Source organism: Bubalus kerabau, chromosome 2 (genome assembly GCF_029407905.1).
Source record: "Bubalus kerabau isolate K-KA32 ecotype Philippines breed swamp buffalo chromosome 2, PCC_UOA_SB_1v2, whole genome shotgun sequence".
In the NCBI taxonomy this organism is placed as follows: domain Eukaryota; kingdom Metazoa; phylum Chordata; class Mammalia; order Artiodactyla; family Bovidae; genus Bubalus; species Bubalus kerabau.
Genome location: NC_073625.1, coordinates 173,096,488 through 173,114,512, shown reverse-complemented (window position 1 = coordinate 173,114,512; position 18,025 = coordinate 173,096,488). Strand labels below are relative to the sequence as shown.

The window sequence follows — 18,025 nt, the reverse complement described above, 5'->3', positions numbered from 1 at the left end:
ATAAGTCCATGTTCATGAATAGAAGAATCAATATCATTAAGGTGTCAGTTATTCCCAACCTGAGTTACAGACTCAATGCAATCTCAATTAAAAACCCAGTAAGTTACTTTGTGGATATCAACAAACTGATCCTAAAGTTTACATGGAAAGGCAAAAGACCCAGAATAGTCAACACAATATTAAAGAAAGCTTGGAGGACTGATACCACCCAAAACATGTATAATATAACGATAGACAGAGACTTGACATTCCTTATCTGGTAGTTAGAGAAATGTTATCTTTCACAGAGAAGTTTTAATCTTAATGAAATCCAACATTAAAGCCCAATTTCTTCTTTCATGGATCATGCTTTTTTGTGTTGTATCTAAAAAGTCATTACCACACTGAAGATCAGTTAGATTTTCTTTTGTTTTTCTTCTAGGGGTTTTAAGGTGTACATTTAGGTCTATGATCATTTTGAGCTGATTTTGTGATAGGTGCAAAGTCTGTGTCTGAATTCTTTTTTTTTTTTTTTAGTCATGTGAATATCTAGTTGTTCCAACCTCATTTGTTGAAAAGACTCTCCCTTCTCCCTTTAACTGTCTTTGCTCCTTTGTCAAAGTTGAGCTGAATGTATTTGTGTAAATCTTTTTCTGGGCTCTTTGTTCCATTCCATTGACCGATTTTCTTATTTTTGTTGATACCACACTGCTTTGATTACTGGGGATTTATAGTGGAATGTCAAGTCTCTTCATATATTATTTGTGTCTACCTTTATATCATACATGTTTGTCTATCGCTTCTTCTTAAACAAATGGTTATTCAGCACATTGCTCTGTACATTTCAGTAATGTTTCTCTGCAGACATTGTATATTCATACATAGCTTTCTCACTCCCAATTTTACATCTGTGTAATATTCCATTATATGTATTGAACATAATTTATTTAACTAGATCTTACTGGGCTTCCCTGGTGGCTCAGAGGTTAAAGGTCTCCTGCCTGCAATGCGGGAGACCTGGGTTTGATCCCTGGATCAGGAAGATGCCCTGGAGAAGGAAATGGCAACCCACTCCAGTATTCTTGCCTGGAGAATCCCATGGACGGAGGAACCTGGTGGGCTACAGTCCATGGGTCGCAAAGAATCAGACACGACTGAGCAACGCAACTTCACTTTACTGAAGGATTTACAGTGCTGCCGTATTTTGCTATACACACAATACTGCAAAGATTAAGTGTTATTTCCTAAATTTACAAGCATATCAGTAGAATGCATTCCTAAAAAGAGACGGGTTGCTCAAAGGAAATGTGAACGTAAGATTAATAAATAGCATGAAACTGCTTCTCATAAAGGTTATGCTCTCACCAGCAGTATAAGATAGCATATGATCCTACACCCTTGACAACAGTGTTCTATCAAATTTCTTAATACTCTCCAATCTCATAGAGTGAAAAATGGTAAAATCAGTGTAATTTTAAATTATGTATGGTTTATGAATTAGGTATAGTGCCTTTTCATGTATTAAGAACCCTTAATATTCTTCTGTGAACAGTTTATTCACAAGATTTGCTCATTTCCTGAAAATTGGATTCCTGTTCCTTTTGTCACAATGCATAATTCTCTTCGTCCTTTTAACAGCTTGATGCTATTAGTATATTCATTTGCTATTGATATTGTTCTGTTTACAGTACATTTTTGCCATATTTTATTTTCAATCTTCCTTAGATGTAAGGATTTTGAATATATTTTTAGGTCCAAAACAACTTTCTCTGTGCTGTGACTATACCCTCTTAAGTCTCCATTCCCCTTTCTTGCTTTCTCTTACCTTTTCCGCTAGTTCTGCCTCCATGCTGCTGCTGCTGCTAAGTTGCTTCAGTCATGTCTGACTCTGTGCGAGCCCATGGACTGCAGCCTACCAGGCTTCTCAGTCCATGGGATTCTCCAGGCAAGAACACTGGAGTGGGTTGCCATTTCCTTCTCCAATGCATGAAAGTGGAAAGTGAAAGTGAAGTCGCTCAATCGTGTCTGACTCTTAGCGACCCCATGGACTGCAGCCTACCAGGCTCCTCCATCCATGGGATTTTCCGGGCAACAGTGGGGTGCTATCTGCCTCCATGGAAGGATTCTGATTATCCTGTGATAGACTAGAAATCTCTTCAAGAAAATCAAAGATACCAAGGGAACACTTCATGCAAAGATGGGCTCGATAAAGGACAGAAATGGTATGGACTTCACAGAATCAGAAGATATTAAGAAGAGGTGGCAAGAATACACAGAAGAACTGTACAAAAAAGATCTTCACGACCCAGATAATCACGATGGTGTGATCACTCACCTAGAGCCAGACATCCTGGAGTGAGAAGTCAAGTGGGCCTTAGGAAGCTTCACTATGAACAAAGCTAGTGGAGGTGATAGAATTCCAGTTGAGCTATTCCAAATCCTGAAAGATGATGCTGTGAAAGTGCTGCACTCAATATGCCAGCAAATTTGGAAAACTCAGCAGTGGCCACAGGACTGGAAAAGGTCAGTTTTCATTCCAATCCCAAAGAAAGGCAGTGCCAAAGAATGCTCAAACTACTGCACAAGTGCACTCACCTCACACACTAGCAAAGGAATGCTCAAAATCCTCCAAGCCAGGCTTCAACAGTACGTGAACCGTGAACTTCCAGATGTTCAAGCTGGCAGAGGAACCAGAGATCAAATTGCCAACAACTGCTGGATCACAGAAAAAGAAAGAGTTCCAGAAAACCAGCTACTTCTGCTTTATTGACTACGCCAAAGCCTTTGACTATGTGGATCACAACAAACTGTGGAAAATTCTGAAAGAGATGGGAATACCAGACCACCTGACCTGCCTCCTGAGAAATCCATATGCAGGTCAAGAAGCAACAGTTAGAACTGGACATGGAACAGACTGGTTCCAAATCAGGAAAGGAGCATGTCAAGGCTGTTTATTGTCACCCTGCTTATTTAACTTATATGCAGAGTACATTATGAGAAATGCTGGACTGGATGAAGCACAGGCTAGAATCAAGATTGCTGGGAGAAATATCAATAACCTCAGATATGCAGATGACACCACCCTTATGGCAGAAAGAAAAGAAGAACTAAAGAGCCTGTTGATAAAAGTGAAAGAGGAGAGTGAAAAAGTTCACTTAAAACTCAACACTCAGAAAACTAAAATCATGGCTTCTGGTCCCATCACTTCATGGAAAATAGATGAGGGAACAATGGAAATAGTGACCAATTTTATTTTTCTGGGCTCCAAAATCACTGCAGATGGTGACTGCAGCCATGAAATTCAAAGACACTTGCTCTCTGGAAGAAAAGTTATGACTAACCTAGATAGCATATTAAAAAGGAGAGACATTACTTTGCTGACAAAGGTCCTTCTAGTCAAAGTTATGGTTTTTCCAGTAGACATGTATGGATGTGAGAGTCGGACTATAAAGAAAACTGCACCAAAGAATTGGTGCTCTGCCAAGCACCAAAGAATTGATGCTTTTGATCTGTAGTGTTGGTACTCTTGAGAGTCCCGTGCACTGCAAGGAGATCAAACCAGTCCATCCTAATGGAAATCAGTCCTGAATATTCATTGAAGGACTGATGCTGAAGCTGAAACTCCAATAATTTGGCCACCTGATGCAAAGAACTGACTCAGTGGAAAAGATCCTGATGCTGAGAAAGATAGAAGGCGGGAGGAGAAGGGGACGACAGAAGATGAGATGGTTGGATGGCATCACCAACTCAATGGACGTGAGTTTGAGTAAACTCCAGGAATTGGTGATGGACAGGGAAGCCTGGCATGCTGCACGTGACCCCATGGATCACAAAGAATTGGACACAACTGAGCGACTAACCTGAATTGATCCCCTCCTTTGAACTGCTGCGTTCCTTTTAATAGGCTGACATTGCAATAGATGGAAGCTACTGCAATCTCTTGGATGGTGTGGAACTGGCCGTCAGTAAGAGACATGCATATTTTAAATTTGATGTCTAAGCAAAAGAAGGAGGTGGCAAGGTGGCACTGCTCTGCCAAGGACATCAAGGAAGAAGAGGAGGATATGGGGCAGGTCTCATCTATCGCGCGTCAGCCCACAGCAGCTGCTGATCCGGCAGCTGCCGCCGGAGGACGGCATATAGCTTATGGGCAAATATGGCCTCTTTCCCTTGCTAGAACCACCTCTTACAGCCCAAGAAACAGCATGTGCCTCCCAGATAAGGGAGGAATCCCTGATCTCCACAAAGGTGCCACTGGGCTTTCAACATTACAGATAATAAAGCCCTGAGTTACAGTATCTTTTTCTCTCATTTTAAAAAATAACAACTGCTTTTAAATCATCTGCTATTTGCATGGTTGTGACAGAATACAATGATCTTCAGGCTTGTTCTTAACTAATTAAGTAACCTTTAGACCTCCAACTCTGAGACAGATGCCCTAAGACAAAAAGCTCAGAAACCTTCCTCATTGAATACCTTAATGCTTTGCTTCAAAAAACACTGAAGGTTTCTTAAAAATAACATATTTATAACTGAATCACTTGGATGTATACCAGAAACTAACACAGTATTGTAAGTTAATTGTATTTCAGTAAAAAATAATTTTAAAAATTTACTGGGTATGTATAATTGTACTAGATGCTAAGCTAGACTCTAAAGACAAAAATATGAACTCTGAGCTTAAAGAGCTCAGTCTATTAAAAGAAACGGAGAATCATATAAAGAAATACAATATTATGTGATAAGGACAAGAATAAAATATGTGCAGGGTCCAAAGGTTAACACAAAGGCGGCAGTGACAAGGAGGTACAGAGGAATTCACAATCAGATAGAGTTTCAACAGTAAATAGGAATTTGCCCAGTGGCCAAAGGGACTACAGGTCAAAGGAAAGACATAAACAAAGTTCCAATTTGGGATGGCTACTTTGAAATATCTATCCTAGAGGAACAACAATGACTAATAAAAACTCTCTGACTTCATGGAATTAGGTGGGGACCAATAAATAAATCAGTAATTAACATTTAGTGTGATAAATACTGCAACAGGGGTGAGCAGAGAGTATTAGAGTTTTATGGGCCAAGTGGAAATAAGATTTAAATGTAGATGCTAGGAGTGAACAGAAATTAGCCAGATGGGGATGTCCCTGGTGGTCCAGTGGCTGAGAATCCACCTGCCAATGCAGGGACAAAGGTTCAATCCCTGGTTTGGGAAGATCCCAGATGCCAAGGAGCAACTAAGCCTGTGCACCACAGCTACTGAGCCCACAAGCTCTAAGAGCCCATGAGTTGCAACAGGAGAAGCCACCACCATGAGAAGCCTGCACACCACAACCAAGAGTGGCCCCCACTCGCCATAAATAGAGAAAATCCCACTTGCAGCAACAAGGGCGCAGTGCAGTCAAAAATAAGTAAATACTGAAAAAAACACAAAAGAAACAAGCCAGATGAAATGTGTATCTATCAAGAGGGAAGTGTAGGATGGTGTCAGAGAGGAATAATATTATATGTACGGAGAAGAGGATTCAGCAAGACCAAAGAGACAGGGATGGCGGGAGAAGGGATGAAAGGAGAAGGGGTGGCAGAGAAGCGAGACAGCGACAGTCAGAAGGCAGTTCAGTGTGACAAGAGGCATCAACGTCTGAGCTAAGGCTGAGAAGGAAAGCAAGAACCGCAATGTGAAGGACCTTTTAAACTGGAGTCGGAGCATTATCTTGAGGGCAAAAAGGAACAAAAATGTATTTAACTTTGGAAGACTTGTTCAGATTTGTGTTTGAGAAAAAAATATGTAACTATAATACAATGAATGAAACAGAAAAGAAACATAGAATCTTGAAGTAAATAAAATAGCTACAATAATCCAGGAAATGGCTTATGGTAGTCTGAACTAAGATAATAGCAACAGAATAAAGAAAATGGGTGGGAAGAACTGACATATTTAGGTAGAATCAACAAATCTTACAAGGGATCTGATGCCAAAGAGAGAGGAAAAAAAAGGAGGCAAAGATGATTCTTCTGATTTGGGCAAAGGGTAGAAGGTATTACTGTCCAATAAAATAAAGAAAAGGGGAAAATGGATTTTGAGAAGGTGAAATAATCACTTTAATTACAGACAGAGTCTGAGATGTGTATAAGTTGTTCAACTGAAGGTGTCCAACAAGCAGCTGAATATACAAAATCTCAAGACAAAGGTCTGGGCCAGAGGTACAGATTTGAGAATCAACCATATACAAAGTAAATGAAAACCAAAGCAGTGAAAATAGATAAAATTGCCTAGGGAAAATGTACAAGGTGAGGAAAACAAAAAACCCAAGACAAAAACCCCACGGAACACTAACATTTAGAAGACAAACAGAAGAGCTAGGAGAGCAGACTGAAGGGAATGGCCAAAAAGAAAGATGGAAAGGGGTGAGCACAGAACGAATGCTTGCTGTATGTTAGGTGCTGTACTAAGTGATGCATGCACACTACCTCATCTAATCCCTACAGATGCTGTGAGCAACTTACCATCATGACCCGCATCCTTACAGACATTTTGGGTTAGAGAGATCATTTTGCTCAGGTTTACCTTTTGTTGGGTATAAGAAATCCAAGGGCTTCCCATATAGCTCAGTGGTTAAGAATCTACCTGCCAATGCAGAAGACATAGGTTTGATCCTTGGGTCAAAAAGATGCCCTGGTTAAAGAACTAACCACCGACTCCAGTATTCCTGCCTGGGAAATCCCATGGACAGAGGAGCCTGGCGGGCTACAGTCCAGGGAGCCTCAAGAGTCAGACATGACTGAGCAACTGAAAACAACAAACAAAAATAAGAAATGCAACCAGGATTACACCCTCGACCCCAGAGCCCTTGTTCTTAGCTGCAACACTGTACTGCTTCCTATAAAGACTTAAAAAGTACGGTATCACAAACACAAAGAAAAACAGCGATTCAAAAAGAAAGACACCATCCCAGGAACACTCACTCACTCAGCACCAAGATCCTGATGTTCTAACAACATTCTCTATGAAAAGCAGTCGGGACTCTTTGAGGAAATGGTTGATTTGAGGAATGGGCAGGAAATATGTCAAAGGGACACAGAAAAGCAACTGAATACTTCCAATGGCCACAGTTTTAATAATCTGAGCAAAAACCCAACAAACAAAAATATCTGGTTGGCCAAAAAATTCATTCAGATTTTTCTATAAGATGTTATGGAAAAACCTGAATGAATTTTTGGCCAATCCAAGAGTACTGGACTAGGACCTGGAGTATAAACTAAATACCTGTAAGTCCATATTGGTATAAACAAACAAACAAATGAATAAGGGAGAAAAGACAAATCTAGGATGGAAGAAATCCAAATAAATTATGTAGATACTCACAACTCAAAGAAGTCAAGAGGTGGAGCAAACTCTCCACTCCTCAAGTGTGACTCCACATAGTGACTTCTCTCAAAGACTACGGTATACAGAAAGCGGGAGGAGAAGAGTGACTGTACAGCAGAGAAACATGACAAACCCTGTGTCAGCCGAGTAAGTGATCAAGGGTCACACCAATAATGGCAAGTCATGTTGATACCCTTGCTTATGTTGTAATGAAAACAGACCTTTATCTCTGCGGTCTTTCTCTCAAAAACCTATAGCTAGACTTCCGTTCGTTATAATGTATCAATACTGGCTCATTAACTGTAAAATCTGTACTAGATTAATGCACGATATTAACAGTAGGGAAACTGAGTGATGGGTTAATGAGAACTCTATACACTATTTTTGTAATTTTTCTATAAATCTTAAACTGTTGTAAAATTAAAAGGTTATTTTTTAGGGGCTTCCCCAGTGGCTAAGACTCTGTGCTCCCAATACAGGGGGCCTGGGTTCAGTCCCTGGTCAGTGAACTAGGCCCCACATAGTGCAACTAAGGATCCCACATGCCACCACTGAAAAAGATCCTACATGCCCCAACTAATACCCAGCACAGCCAAATAAACAAATAAGTCAAAATTTTATATATATATATATATATATAAGGCTATTTTTAACAAGAGGGGACACATTAACTGTGTCAAAAGCTGATAACAACAACAACAAAAAGACAAAACCAAGGGCAGTTTCGAGGAATTAATGGAGTCAAAAACCAGATGACATCAGACAGAAAAGTGAATAAAAGCTGGGAATGGGACTATAAGTGTATACAGCTTCTTCCAAGAAGTCTGATAAAGATGGGGAGAATAAAGCAGAGCCGGAAGTAGAGATTAAGCTGAATAAAATTTTTTTTTGTTTTTAACCACAGCATAATTCAAATACACTAAAATTTATCTTTTAAAGTGTACAATTCAGTGATTTCCAGTATATACACAAGGTTGTATAACTACAACCACTATCTCCAGAACATTTTCATTACTTCAAAAAGAAATGGTAAAATTATCCCACTACTAGGCACATACCCTGAGAAAATCATAATTCAAAAGGACATATGTACTCCAATGTTCATTTCAACGCTGTTTAAAATAGTTAGGACATGGAAGCAACCTAGATACCCACTGACAGATACATGGATAAAAAAGTAAAGTTGTATGTACACACACACACACACACAGTGGAATATTACTCAGCTATTAGAAGGAACAAATCTGAGTCAGTTCCAGTGAGGCAGATGAAAGTAGAGCTTATTAAATAGAGTGAAACTCAGAAAGAGAAAAACAAATATGGTATATTAACGTATATATATATATATATATATGGAATCCAGAAAAATAATACCGATAAACCCATTTACTCGCAGGAAAAGAAAAACAGACATAAAGAACAGACTTGTGGAAACAACAGAGGAAGGAGAGAGTGGGATGAATAGCAGTGAAACATACACATTACCATATGCAAAACAGTTAGCTAGCGGGAAGTTTCTGTATAACACAGGGAGCTCAATGTGGTGCTCTGTGACAAGCTAGAGGGGTGGGATAGGGTGGTGGGTTGGAGGGCAGTTCAAGAGGGAGGGGCCATATGTATACTTATGGCTGATTCATTTTGTTCTATGTCAGAAACCAACATAACACTGTAAAGCAATTAGCCTCCAATTAAAAAAAATTTTTTAATAATTACTTAATATGCTCATAAATAAGAAGATACAACACTATTAAGATGTCAATAAAACCAAAGTGATCCAGAGATTCAATGCAATTTCTATAAAAAAACCTAACAGCCTTTTTCACAGAAATGGAAAATGTAAACTTCAAATTCATGCGGAATTCCAAGAGAGCCTACATAGCCAAAACAATCTCAGAGGAGGACTCACACTTTTCGAATTTGAACTTACTTCAAAACTATAGTAATTATAACATTATGGTACTGACATATAGACAGACCAATGGAATAGAATAAAAAGCCCAGAAATAAATCCTCAGATATACAGCCAGTTGATTTTTCACAAGGTTGTTAATAAGATCATTCAATGGTCCAACGATAGTCTTTTCAACAAATGCTATTGGGAAAACTGGATATCAGTTTGACTCTGAGTTATATCATATACAAAAATTAACTCAAAATGGATCAAAGACCTAAACTTAAAAGAGCGAAATTATAAAATTCATAGAAGAAAACACTGGGGAAAATCTTCATGACACTGATTTGGCAATAATTTAACGGAAATGACAAAAAGCAGAGGCAGCAACAGGAACAAAAAAAAAGATTAATTGGACTTCATCAAATCAAACAACTTTTGCACATCAAAGGATACTGTCAAGAAAGCAAAAAGATAACCTAATGAATGGGAGAAAATATCTGCAAATCATTTCTCCCATAAGGAATTAATACCCAGAATGTATAAAAAATCCCTAGAACTCAACAACAAAACACAAATAATCCAGTTAAAAGACGGCCAAGTGTCTTCTTGAATAGAGATTCCTACAAAGATACATGAATAGCAAATAAGCACATGAAAAAATGCTCAATATTACTAGTCATTAGGGAAATGCAAACCAAAACCATAATGAGATGTCACTTACATACACTTTACATATCACTTTACATACGGTTGACTCGGATAAAAAAATACATGTTTGCAAGGATGTGAAGAAACTGGAACCCTTGTACAACTGTTGATGGGAATGTAAAATGGCATAGCTTCTGTGAAAATTGAAATGCCAATTCCTCAAAAAAATTAAAAATAATAGAATTAATATATGACCCAGTAACTTTGCTTCTATGAATATATCCAAAAGACCCGAATGCAGGGTCTCAAAAGGATATTTCTACTCTCATGTTTATAGCAGCATCATTCACAATAGCTAAAATATAGAGGCAACCAACATGTCCATCGATAGGTGAGCAGAGAAGCAAAATGTGGTACATAGTTATAGAGGAATAGTACTCAGCCTTAAAAAGGAAGGAAATCCCTAGAGGACACTAAGCAAAGTATGCCAGTCACAAAAACACAAATACGGTGTAACTCTTCGTATACAAGATACGCAGAGTAGTGAAAATCATAGATACAGGAAGTAGGATGGTTCTTGCCAGAGGCTTAGAGAAGAAATAGGGAGTAGTTGTTTAATGGCTGCAGAACTGTAGTTCTGCAAGATGAAGAGTTACAGATATGAATGGTGATAATGGTGGCATAATATGAATGTATTTAAATACCACCAAATCATACACTTAAAAATGGTAGAGGTATTTTTATGTCTTGTGTATCTTATCACAATTTAGAAAACTGAGGAAAAAATGAGAAGCATTCAAGGCTTCAAGTACCGCTTTCACTGCTTGCTGCTGCTGCTGCTGCTGCTAAGTCGCTTCAGTCGTGTCCAACTCTGTGCGATACCATAGACGACAGCCCACCAGGCTCCGCCATCCCTGGGATTCTCCAGGCAAGAACACTGGAGTGGGTTGCCATTTCCTCCTCCAATGCAGGAAAGTGAAAAGTGAAAGTGAAGTCGTTCAGTCGTGTCCGACTCCTAGCCACCCCATGGACTACAGCCTACCAGGGTCCTCCGTCCATGGGATTTTCCAGGCGAGAGTACTGGAGTGGGGTGCCATTGCCTTCTCCGTCACTGCTTGCTAAATACCTCTAAATTCTTAGAATACTTCTAGAGACCACTATAACTACTAAGCTGGACATTTTTATACTGAAATAGATTTCTTTAGCCTTCTGTCCACCTTAGACATATTAAGCCTACCCTAGACATAAGCCTTTGAGAAAGCTGATGTTTCTCTCCCAGCTATCTGCATTGTAATAGCAGACACTTTGTTTCCACCTTTGCATATGTACAATGGAAAAAATTCAAACATATGCAAAGGAAGAGAGAAAGAATAGTGAAACCTCATACAGCTGTCACCCAGCTTAAACAATTAACCAACTCATATCCACCCACTTTGCTTTTGTTCCCCAGTGGATTATTTTGAAGCCAATCCCAAACATCGTATCATTTCAACCATAAAGATTTCAGTATATTATTTCTCCTTACTAAAAGATACTGTTTAAGATACTGACAGTGTCCTGCACAAGTTCTTGTACTGATGGGTCAGATTTCAGATATACACATTCCTCCAGTAAACTATGTATTAGAAAAAGGAATTACATATATTCATTCATTCCACTGTATTCTTTACAAGTTAAATCACTGCACACACACACACGCCACTTCTGTTCCATCTCTCAGAGGTAACTGAGTTTTAAAGGATAAAAGTTATTTGGTCTATGACAACACAGTAATATTATACAATTATTATTATACACAAAGTAATTCTTCATGTAGCTGTGTTTTTTTATGAAACAAATGCAGTAAAACTAGCCTGATGCAGAAAATTTTTAGTCAACTGTCCTTACCTTTGGTTGGACTGAGGTTCTGATCTATAAATCCTCTTAGTTCTGCATTTGTGGAATTCAAACCAACCTGAATAAAATAGTTTAAAAAATTATAAATAAGATTGTAAATAATATGTGATCACTTAATAAGCCATTATTAATAACCTCCCACCAGAGGTCCATATCAAATATTATACATAGTCACATAAAGATGAGTTAATTATATCAGATATAAGAACAGAGTTAAAATGCTGCCATACTGCTCGAAATGGGAAAAATATTGCACTGTCCACATTAAGATAAAAGTTAATGAAACAGAGTTACTTATGAGCAGAAGTGAGATCTACACATTTTACTAATGGCTTTTTTTCTTAAGCAAGTAATGTAGCAGTTGTGAAGCTGCCAAAACATATACCAAAATTCTACCCTCACTCCTGCCCACCAACATGCCTCTCCTTAAGCTCTTCTACAAAAAGAAAAGAAAGGCGAAACTCTTGTGGGTGCTGTACTGTAAACAGAAAGCAAAGAAGGCAAAGACAGCTTTAAATACATTCCATGCTTAATACAATGGAATTGTTTAATCCAAGTATTACAATAACTTCAAAAGCATCAGTTTATACCTTTTTGTTATTATACAAAGGTAACGGCAAAAACCTCAACCAAAACCACACATTCACAGTCCAGAGTTCACGGTTACTGGATTTCTATTACGTTTAAACACCTGCTCTTACTGCTCAACTTCTGCAGAGTGAAGTAGCAAACAAATTTGGAAACTTTTAAGCAGATGTACATCTGTGCCTTTGTAACCAACAGATTATACTCTAAAAAGATAAAGGTCAATTCTAAATCAACAGTGTGTGTAATCTGGGTCTCATGGATGGAGAGGAGCTGTTCGTATTTAGAGCTTAGATAAACACTATTAAAATGTTTAAGTTCAAACTTCAAAAGTATATTAATTTCTGTTTTCATAAACAAAGTTTAAAGGTTCAAAGAAAAAGTAAATCATCTGAGAGTAGAAAAAGTTGGTGAGGAAAGGCATTTAAAAATATTAGCTATTCTTTCCTTATTTTATGTATTTAAAAAGGATCTCTCTATATAATGTGTCACAGATCAAGAGAAGAAAAGTAAACTTGTTTTGCATAAAATTTTTCATCAAGTAAGATCCTGAAAAAAGTTTTCTATCTGGATATTCAAACACTGTGTTGCCTAGTGTAAGCAGTCACTGCCTGTTGAATAAAAGATGTCCAAAGCTTAAATGTTTGAGTCAAATTCTATTCCCTAAGAATACCATTGTAATGTCACTGATTTTTAATGTCTCAGATTGATATACCCAAAAGAAAACAGGATTCAAAGTGAGATGATCTGTGCTCAAAGTTTATCTCTACCATTCATTCACAAGCAAGGTGTTCATGGAACATTGTCATGGGAATGACATTACATACATACAACAAACTCAGGCAGCTCTTTAGACCAAATTAAAAAATTATGGAAACATGTTCATTAATGCAAAGCAGTATTCAAGTCTGAGTTATTAACTCAAAGGGCAACAGGTTTATTACTTTAACACTGACGAAGACAATTTATGAGAGACACAAATGACCAGTAAGTATATAGATAATATATGTAATACCAGTTCGATCTAACTGGAAATCAGAAATGTAGCGAATTACATAGCATCTTTTGCGAGTAGATTGACAAAGATTAAAAAGAAAATAAAGGAGAACCTTCATATACCAATGTGAATATATAACTGGTGGTCTTCCTGAGATTCAATTTAGTAGTATGAATCAAAGGTCCCCTAAAAAGTACACATGCTTGGGGCCAGTAATTTTGTAAGATTTTTGTTTCACAGAAATAACCCAATGAGTTGACAAAAATAAAAAAGTTTAAAAAGTGAAAATAATGGCCAATATTAGGAAACTGGTGTAAGGTCCATAGAACAGATGACATTAAAAAGCCATTTAAAATGATGTTACAGAGTTATCAAGACAAGAGAAGATACTCATCATAGAGACTACATACAGCAGGTTACAAAACAATCTGGCCTCATTTTTATTAAAAAAAAAAAATATATATATATATATATATATATGTAGGACTTTCCTGTTGGTCCAGTGGTTAAGACTCCACACTTCCACTGCAAGGGGACACGGGTTCAATCCTTGGTTGAGGAAGTTCTACGTGTCACGTGGTACAGCCAAAAATAAATTGAAAAGCTATATATAGATTTTGGTTCATATATATACATATACACACACACACACATTTGTGTATATGATCTCTAATCTCTAGTTTCTTTATCTGTATTTTCTAATTTTCTGTAATGAATATGATGGCTTACATATTTTTAAAAGATTCTTTGACAAGGCAAAAAATTACCTTTCAAGTTCTTTATTGTACACTGAGTGAACTTAGGAGAAAACACATCTGCATTTTTGGTCAAGAAGAGGATTGGTGGATACTTGGCTCGCTCGCTCAGCCACTCAGCTGTGTCCTATTCTTCTGCGACCCCATGCACTCTAGCCCACCAGGCTCCTCTCTCCATGGGATTTCCCAGGCAAGAGTACTGGAGTGGGTTCCCATGTCCTCCTCCAGAGGATCTTCCCAACCTAGAGACTGGACTCGTGTCTCCTGCATTGGCAGGTGGATGGATTCTTTTATCACTGAGCCACTGGGAAAGCCCCATTAGTGGATACTAGATACTACCTGATACTACTTTATTTTACCCCCCGATACAAAGAATATATCCCCAGCTCTGCAGAACTTCTTTCTGCAAAGGGATCCATCCCACAACCCACGCAGTTCTGGTGGGACTGTTCATTTTAGAGCCTCAACTGTGCTATTACAGCCTGGGTGGCCCCACGGCCCATGGTGAGGCAGCAGACCACGTATGGAACCCTACTTCCTTCTCTACAATGACTTGTCTAAGAATGTGGGCCAAACAGGGTCAACAAAAGCTCCTCCATGGAATCTGAAACATAAAAGCTAAAAAAAAAAACTTCCTCTCTTCTGAGATTGAGCATTAGGACGCTAGTGTAGGCTATTCTGCCACCAGATAGAGCCAAAAGCTAGAAAAAGGAGACAGAGCTCTGATGCCCCTCAGTTGATCCCCTGAAAGCAGGTGTATTTGAAGCCAGAGTACTCCAGACTTTTCAGTTGTGCCAATCAAGAAATGCCACTCTTTGCCCTAGGCTACTTTGAAAAGGGTTTCTAACACCTGCAACCATAAAAGACATAGAATGGCACTGAACTAAGGCAAAAGTAACTCTTCACAAGAAACTGTTCTCATAAGAGAAATGCAAAATGAGAAACAGAAAATAAGGATGTAAATATTTACACATAATTTTTTTTTCACATACATTTATTAATGCTCCCATAAAACCAGGGCAATCTCTTCCAGATCTAAGAGTCATTTTTCAGTGGCATATGATACGATTATCACTCCTTCCTTCTTGAAACACATTCTTTACTTGGCTTCCACATCATCAGGGCAATGCTCTTTCTTTCCTTTCTGTCCATTTCTCCTGTCCTTTGCTGCCTCTCTTCCTCTGCAGTTGCTAGAGAAAGCCTGTATTCAGAACTTGGTCCTGATGGATTCTCTACCCAAGCATGAACTATATAATCACATGGAGTCCCCCCCCGCAACACTTTAAAATAATCTAAGATGAAATGACTCTAAAATTTCTATAACCAGCCCCAAGCTTTCCCTACAGCTCCAGAGTCATTATTTATCATTATATTAACTGGCTGGCCAATTTCTCCACCTGGATGTTTTCAGGTCCCTCAACTTTAATATGTTCAAAACAATTTTTGAGTTTGCCACAAAATCCTGTACTTCCCCAAGAGATCCTCTTCTCATGAAACCGCAAAACCACATACCCAGTTACACAAGCCAAATGCTGAGAAATCTTTAACTTCTTCCCTGTCCCCATGTCCTAATTACTCAATAAGTCTTACTGGCTGTTTGCTGTTCCTTCTATACATCCTAGATTGAACCACTTTTCCCCATCTCCAGTATCATTACCCTAGCCTAGCTTACCATATTCTGCTGTTTGAACTACTGGGGTAAGTACCAAATGAGTGCCTTGCGTATACTATGGCCCTCTTCAGTCAATTCACCCAGTAGCCAGAATAAACTTAAAAATGGTAAGTTAGGTCTTGAAATCATCCTCAAAAACTCCATTAGCCACCCACTGACATTTAAAATATATACCACTCAGGACTTCTCTGGTGATCCAGTGGTTAAGAACCCACCTTCCAATGCAAGAGACACAGGTTCAATCCCTGGCCCAGGAACTAAGATCCCACATGCCATGGAGCAACAAAGCCTGTTCTCCACAACTACTGAGCCCACAAGCCACACACAACAAAGACCCAAGCACAATCAAACAATAAATTAATTAAACTAAATAAAACACATACTGCTCACCCCCATTTTCGAGGCTTCCCATGATCTGTCACCTGCTCTCTGGCTTCACCTCCTACCACTTGTGTGGCTTAGTTACTCTGTCCCACCTTGTCAACTGGTCATCAGCTGTTCTCTGATCAATCGCACTTTCTCCTGCCTCTACCTGGAATGCTCTTTCCCCAGATACTCACATGGTTGACTCCTTCCTCCTGGATTGAGACTGAAGAGCATCTGTCTGTCTAAATGCCATTTCCTTAAAAAGGATGCTTCTGAATACCTTGTTGAAAGAAACCTCCACATTGCTATGCTTTCTATCCTCTTACCCTGTTTTATTATTCTTCATAACAGGTATCATTAACATTACATATTTATCATCTCCTCTCACTACACTATAAATCCCAAGAAGGTAGGAGTCTGGAACAGTGCTGAACATATTTATTTGCTGCAGAAAGATGGGGAGAGGAGAGATGAGAAAGAATTGTTCATGGTGTTGTAAACTGAGATGATCCCTCTAGTAAGTATCTCAACAAAATATATTAAAAGGCCACAAAAATGTGCTTATCTATTTCAGAATGACTAATGAGCTTTCTCAGACATTCAGTTCAGTCGCTCAGTCATGTCCAACTCTTTGCGACCCCATGAACTGCAGCACGCCAGTCCTCCCTGTCCATCACCAGCTCCCGGAGTTTACGCAAACTCATGTCCATCGAGTTGGTGATGCCATCCAGCCATCTCCTTGGTCGTCCCCTTCTCCTCCTGCCCCCAATCCCTCTCAGCATCAGGGTCTTTTCCAATGAGTCAACTCTTCGCAGGAGGTGGCCAAAGTACTGGAGTTTCAGCTTTAGCATCAGTCCTTCCAAAGAACACCCAGGACTGATCTTCTTTAGAATGGACTGGTTGGATCTCCTTGCAGTCCAAGGGACTCTCAAGAGTCTTCTCCAACACCACAGTTCAAAAGCATCAATTCTTCGGCGCTCAGCTTTCTTCACAGTCCAATTCTCACATCCATACATGACCACTGGAAAACCCATAGCCTTGACTAGATGGACCTTTGTTGGCAAAGTAATGTGTCTGCTTTTGAATATGCTATCTAGGTTGGTCATAACTTTCCTTCCAAGGAGTAAGAGTCTTTTAATTTCATGGCTGCAGTCATCATCTGCAGTGATTTTGGAGCCCAGAAAAATAAAGTCTGACACTGTTTCCACTGTTTCCTCATCTATTTGCCATGAAGTGATGGGACCAGATGCCCTGATCTTAGTTTTCTGAATGTTGAGTCTTAAGCCAACTTTTTCACTCTCCTCTTTTACTTTCATCAAGAGGCTTTTTAGTTCCTCTTCACTTTCTGCCCTAAGGGTGGTGTCACCTGCATATCTGAGGTTATTGATATTTCTCCCGGCAATCTTGATTCCAGCTTGTGCTTCATCCAGCCGAGCATTTCTCATGATGTACTCTGCATAGAAGTTAAATAAGCAGGGTGAAAACATACAGCCTTGATGTACTCCTTTTCCTATTTGGAACCAGCCTGTTGTTCCATGTCCAGTTCTAAGTGTTGCTTCCTGACCTGCATACAGGTTTCTCAAGAGGCAGGTCAGCTGGTCTGGTATTCCCATCTCTTTCACAATTTTCCACAGTTTATTGTGATCCACACAGTCAAAGGCTTTGGCATAGTCAATAAAGCAGACATACATGTTTTCTAGAACTCTCTTCCTTTTTCCATGGTCCAGCAGATGTTGGTAATTTGATCTCTGGTTCCTCTGCCTTTTCTAAAACCAGCTTGAACTTCTGGAAGTCCATGGTTCACGTATTGCTGAAGCCTGGCTTGGAGAATTTTGAGCATTACTTTACTAGTGTGCGAGATGAGTGC

The 18,025-nt window shown here is 39.0% G+C and overlaps 1 protein-coding gene across 19 annotated transcripts in view; it reads right to left on the bottom strand.

The window, feature by feature from the left end:
• TFDP2 (transcription factor Dp-2) overlaps positions 1-18,025 on the bottom strand; it is a 195,080-nt gene that overhangs the window by 119,813 nt on the left and 57,242 nt on the right. For 13 of the 19 annotated variants that reach the window (XM_055569470.1, XM_055569469.1, XM_055569474.1 and 10 more), the window contains 2 exons: positions 11,775-11,841; positions 6,545-6,604 (listed from right to left, as the gene is read on the bottom strand). In XM_055569470.1, coding sequence (XP_055425445.1) covers positions 6,545-6,604; positions 11,775-11,841 — 127 coding nt within the window. The remainder of the gene's footprint in view (positions 1-6,544; positions 6,605-11,774; positions 11,842-18,025) is intronic. The other 6 variants (XM_055569478.1, XM_055569484.1, XM_055569486.1 and 3 more) reach the window with 1 other exon arrangement.